Source organism: Cynara cardunculus, unplaced genomic scaffold (genome assembly GCF_001531365.2).
Source record: "Cynara cardunculus var. scolymus isolate 2C unplaced genomic scaffold, CcrdV1 Un_Scaffold_4363, whole genome shotgun sequence".
In the NCBI taxonomy this organism is placed as follows: Eukaryota; Viridiplantae; Streptophyta; class Magnoliopsida; order Asterales; family Asteraceae; genus Cynara; species Cynara cardunculus.
Genome location: NW_020201861.1, coordinates 40691 through 46731, shown reverse-complemented (window position 1 = coordinate 46731; position 6041 = coordinate 40691). Strand labels below are relative to the sequence as shown.

General features: G+C 40.7%; 1 protein-coding gene across 1 annotated transcript; it reads right to left on the bottom strand.

Moving 5' to 3' along the window:
- Positions 1–4831: 4831 nt before the first annotated feature.
- On the bottom strand, positions 4832–5440 carry LOC112504019. The gene has a single exon (XM_025107984.1). The coding sequence runs from the start codon at positions 5438–5440 to the stop codon at positions 4832–4834; it is 609 nt and encodes a 202-aa protein (XP_024963752.1).
- Between the last annotated feature and the right edge of the window lie 601 nt (positions 5441–6041).

The following is a 6041-nucleotide window of genomic DNA, read 5'->3' as shown; positions in this document are numbered from 1 at the left end:
ACGTCTTGGTGCAAAAATTCTCTTTCTTTTTGGAAGAATTCTTTGACAGAAGTAACATTGCATTTCTCATGCTCTAACTTCCTTAACTCATCCACCTTGTTTTTCAACTCTTTTTGAATTATGGCAAGCTTTTCATTTGAAGATTTTTCTAAATTAACTAAGTTTGACTGAGCTTCTGTGAACATTTTAAAAAATCTGTTTCTTTCCTCTGTGAGAAGAATGACTTCTTTTTCACAAAGAGAAAGTTTTTCTTTGAGCTTGTMAYGTTCCAAATGACATGAATCAAAATTATCAATTGATTCAGAAGAGTAAGAAGTGGAAACCTCTTGGTCACTTGAGTAAGAGGAGTCKGAGTCAATATTTGTTATTCCACAGAAGATCTCATCCTCTGTGTCTAACAGAGGTTCATCCTCCTTAGCCTTAAGGCTATGATGTTCATCAATACACATGGCTCTGTTGTTCTCGATAGTCTTCTTCACTACTTCGATTTGTTTCTCCAATTCTGCCCAAATGTCCATAGACAGATGACAGTGATCAATGTATTTGAAGATCTCATGTGGTATAGCCATGATCAACATCCTTTTGCATTTGCTTTCCAATTCAACTAATACCTTTTCTTCATCATTCCAGTTTGTGATTGGTTTGGGCTCATAATGCTCAGGAACTTCAGGAGTTGTACCAATTTCTGGAACTCTTGGAATCAAATTCATTGGCACAAATGTTAGATTATAGAGAAATTCACAAATTCTAGGGTGAATTCCCTCCAGGAAGTTGATCATACGCATTTTCCATTGTGAATATTCCTCTATGATAAGCATAGGAGGCTTTGATTGAGATCCAGTGCTCATGAATGAGGTATTGACCAAGTTAGCCATTGAAATTTGAAGAAACAGGGTAATCTGAAGAAAACTGGTGTTCTAGAAAATGCAGATTAATACCAAAAACAGAATTAATCGAATAAGAATTCAATTCMTGCTYTGATACCAATTGTTGGACCTGTAAATTCAGCTTTGATATTGATATATTACTCTGAATGAACTCTAGGACGATTACAGTGCAGCGAAAACAATAATAAGAACATAACAGAGTAATTAAACCAAGAACACACAGTTAATATGAGGAAGAAGATGAACACAGGAGAATAGCTTCAAAGGTTTTTCAATTCATTCAATTGAAAATAAGACGATTACAATTCGGAAGCACACTGAATACAAAGGCCTTAGCCGCTATTTATACTAGTTCCTAACGACCTGACTGACAAGATCTTGACGCGTGAAATCATCTAAACCATCCAAATAAAGTCGATTAAGTCCTAGTCAGAAGCACATACAGCTAACAACCTTTGAAAAACAGTAGAACAGGATCTTCACAGAAGACGAAATCCGCAAACCCTCTGTGAGCCATCCCAAAGGGGGATCCTATCAACTTGTTCCGACCTGAGATAATAAGCTCATGAGCTAATTTCCTTATTTCGAAATGGTTGATTATGAGATATTTCGATTTGTCTGCCCATGGATTCAGCAACAGTTTGAAAGGTTAATCCATTCGGATTGGGTCTCTCTACCAGGTGTTCTACCCGTAGCTTCGGGGGGTATTCACGTTTGGCATATGCCTGCTCTGACCGAAATCTTTGGGGACCTCGGTAACGCGACATAAATACAGGCTCTGCTGTAATTGACTTGTATGATCTTATTGCTAGAGGACCATTTTCCAGAACCTCTGTGAGAGACATCAGAGGTTCTGTCACATTTTACTTGCACGATGAAACAGCTTTTATTGCTAGTCCTCTGTTGTCTTCTGTGGAAGCTACCCTTCTGTCAACACTTGCAGAATACTTTTTCATACTTTTACAAGAAGTGAATATTAGAGCTAACAATAATGTCGGGTTTAGTCAGCTGTCTGTCACCAATTTCTAACCAGCTGAGCGGGGATCTACATTTACGCCCATACAAGGCTTCGTACGGTGCAACACTGGATACTGGTGTGATAGCCATTGTTGTAGGAAAATTCAACCAATGGTAGATGAGTATCCCAACTACCTCCAAAGTCTATCACACAGGCTCGTAACATATCCTCTAGTGTTTGGATAGTCCTTTCCGATTGCCCATCCGTTTCAGGATGATAGGAAGTGCTTAAGTCCAACCTCTTGCCTAGTGCCTTTTGAACTGATCGCCATAATCGTGAAGTAAAATGGCTATCTCTATCCAAGATGATAGAAATAGGTACTCCATGACGTGATACGATCTCATTGATATATAACTGTGCAAGCCTTTCCGTACTGAAGTCTTCTCAAATAGGTACAAAGTGCTTGAATTTCGTAAGCCGATCCACTATGACCCAAATTGAGTCATGTCCTTTCCTAGTCCTAGGTAACTTAGTAACAAAATCCATTGATATATGATCCTACTTCCATTGAGGAATCTCTGGTTGCTGAAGAAGACCAGACGGTTTCTGATGCTCAGCTTTTACCCTTGCGCATGTTAAGCACCGGCTTACGTACAAAGCAACGTCATTCTTCATTCTTGGCCACCAGTAATACTCTCTTAGCTCTTTGTACATCTTATCGGTTCCTGGGTGAATTGAGTATCCTGAGCGATGTGCTTCCTCCAGAATTGTTGACCCAAGGTTGTCGTCCTTTGGTATCCAAACTCTATCTCTGAAGTAACGCACCCCATTTGCTCGAGTTTCAAATTCCTTCTCTAAGTGGTGTAGGGTCTCGTTCTTCAAATTCTCTGTTTTCAACGCCTCTTCTTGAGCTTCAAGAATTTGCATTTTTAGGTTCGTATGAATCAACATCCACATGGCTCGTACCCTTGACGGTTTTACCCTTTCTTTCCGGCTTAATGCGTCTACTACCACGTTAGCTTTCCCCGGGTGGTACTTTATTTCACAGTCATAATCGTTGAGAAGTTTGACCCATCTCCGTTGCCTCATGTTCAGCATCTTTTGGTCTAGGATATGTTGAAGGCTTTTGTGATCAGTGAAGATGGTGCATTTGGTGCCGTAGAGATAATGTCTCCAAATCTTGAGTGCAAACACCACTGCTCCAAGCTCCAAGTCATGAGTGGTGTAGTTCTTTTCATGAACCTTGAGTTGCCTTGATGCATAAGCAATGGCCTTATCATTTTGCATCAGCACACATCCCAAGCCTTGGTGTGACGCATCGCAGTATACCACAAAATTCTCCGTACCATCTGGTAGCGCTAAGATCGGTGCATAACATAGCTTATGCTTGAGAAATTGGAACGCTTTTTCTTTCTTTTCTCCCCACATAAACTTCTTATCCTTCTGGGTTAATGTTGTCAGTGGTTGTGCGATCTTGGAGAAATTTGAAATAAAACGGCGATAGTAACCTGCTAAGCCGAGAAATTGGCGAATTTTTGTCGGGGTCCTTGGGGCTTCCCACTTCTTTATAGCCTCAACTTTGGCTGGATCAACATGAATTCCCTTCTCATTTACCACATGACCAAGGAAGTGCACCTCATGAATCCAAAATTCGTATTTGGAGAACTTGGCATACAATTTCTGATCCCTTAACAGCTCAAGTATCAACTTTAAGTGCTGCTCATGCTCCTCCTTGTTTTGCGAATAGATCACTATGTTATCTATGAATACAATCATGAACTTATCCAAATATGTCCTACATACTCTATTCATTAAATCCATGAAGACTGTCGGCACGTTAGTTAACCCAAAAGGCATAACTAAGAACATATAATGACCATAACAAGTCTTGAACGCCGTCTTAAGAATATCTACCTCACGGACCCTCATTTGATGGTATCCGGATTAAAGATCGATCTTTGAGAAGTATGTGGCACCTTGAAGTTGGTCGAACAAGTCATCGATTCGGGGAAGGGGATATCGGTTCTTGATGGTCAGCTTATTGAGTTCCCTATAATCGATGCACATCCGAAAAGACCCGTCTTTCTTTTTAACAAATAGTACTAGAGCTCCCCAGGGTGAAGAGCTGGGTCTGATGAATCCTTTGTTGAGTAGCTCCTTAAGTTGTTCTGACAATTCTTTCATTTCCGATGGTGCCAAACGATAAGGTGATTTGGCCACGGGTGCTGCTCCAAGAATTAAGTCAATGTGGAATTCGACTTGCTGTAATGGGGGTAATCCTGGCAGCTCATCAGGAAATACCTCGAGAAAATTCCGAACTATGGGAAAATCCTGGATGTGTTTCTCTTCGATTCCCTTATCCACAATGTGGGCCATAAACGCGACATATTCCTTTTTCAAGTATTTCCGCATCTTCATACATGTCACTAACTTGAAATTTCTCTAGGACTTCTCTCCGTGCACCATGAGCGTTTCACTTCCTTTTAAAATTAGGATAGTCTTCTCAGACAACATATCTTGGCTCGATTTTGGATAGCCAATCCATACCCACAACTACATCAAAGCTTCCTAATCTGATTGGAATAAGGTCTATGCTAAAGTTTTGTTCGGCTAAACGTAAGGTACAATTCGTGATTATGTCTTTAGTCCTAACTTCCTATCCATTAGCAAACTCGATAACAAAATCTTCTTTCAGCTTTTGTGACTTTAAACTAATCTTTGGTCTAAATTCTAGTGACACGAAGCTCCTATTTGCTTCAGAATCAAATAATACGGATGCGTAATGATTCTTCAGGAGAAATGTACCTGTGACCACGTTCGGGTCTTGCCTGGCTTCTTCTATCCCAATCTCAAACGCTCGACCTCGTGCTTGGCCTCCTTGATTTCCTTGGTTGATTGGTCGTGCTGGGTTAGTAACTGGCCCTCGATTCAGTCTCGGGCATGCAATCCTGAAGTGATCTAGACTTCCGCACTCGTGGCATGTTCGTCAGTCTCTGCTCCTACAATCTTTAGCGAAATGACCTCCTTTGTTGCATCTGAGACAGATGATGCATCTCCCACCATGGTGATTATTGCACTTATCATACTTAGGGTACGTTCCCTTGCCCTTTTCTGCTGTCTGTGTATGAGCCCCAAAGTTTCTTATCACTTTTTGGGCCTTACCGCCCCTCTCGCTGTAGTTCTTTCTCACGGGCTCCTCCATTCTTGTCTTACCCTTGACTTTATCATTTGCAAATGATCCTGACCGAATAGCATTGTTGGTGAGTTTTGTCGCTAAGTTCATAGCGTCCTGAAGTGTTTTTGGATTGGCCGAAGTCACATTCCCTCGGATTTCTGGAGCTAAACCCCAGAAATAACGGTCAATTCGGTTCTCTTCGGGTGATACTAAGTGTGGCACAAGTTTTGCCAGCTCATAAAAGCGAGCAGTGTATGAGTCTACATCACTTCCCTTCATTTGGTGATTCCACAGTTCTGCTTCTAACTTCTGGATCTCGCTCCTCGGACAGTACTCTTCCTTGAGTAATTTCTTGAATTCCTCCCACGTAAGTATGTTGGTTATTCCCGGCCTCGGGTTTGTTTCTGGGTGTTTCACCATGTCAATGCTCGTCCTTGCAGTAAACAAGCTGCAAACTCCATTTTGCTCCCTTCAGCACATTTGCTGATATGAAGAACGGACTCCATACCTTCAATCCAAGTAAGTAATCCCACGACTCCTTCTGTCCCATGGAATTCTTTTGGGTTGCAAGCTCTAAAGCCTTTGTATGTACAATCTTTATTTGCTGTTGTGTCTTGGTTGTTTGATTGGTTAGCGTTCAAGCCTGCTGCTACTTGGCTAACTATATTAGGAAGGGCCGCAAGAACTTGCTCGGACACAAGTATCGCAATTTCGGGATCTTATCTTCTTGGAGGCATATTTCTAAAGCACAAATTTTAAATCGAAGTTTGGTTATTTTTACTGTTTATCACTGTATCTACTTTATTGAGTTATGCACGGCATAACACAAGTGTCATCTAAACATGCATCCATGGCAATATATAATAACTTGTAATAATAAAGGCATTCAATCATTAATCAACATAATTTAACCATTCTAAAATAAAAACCCATATCATTCGTAAAGAAAATAAAGACGTGCAACAAAAGAAAGAAATTGTTCATAAGTCACGGCTACATGCCTTAAAAAAAGATTCTAAGT

Excerpts from the sequence above, each read along its gene's own strand:
- LOC112504019 (XM_025107984.1), bottom strand. The coding sequence starts at position 5,440 with ATGGTGAAACACCCAGAAACAAACCCGAGGCCGGGAATAACCAACATA.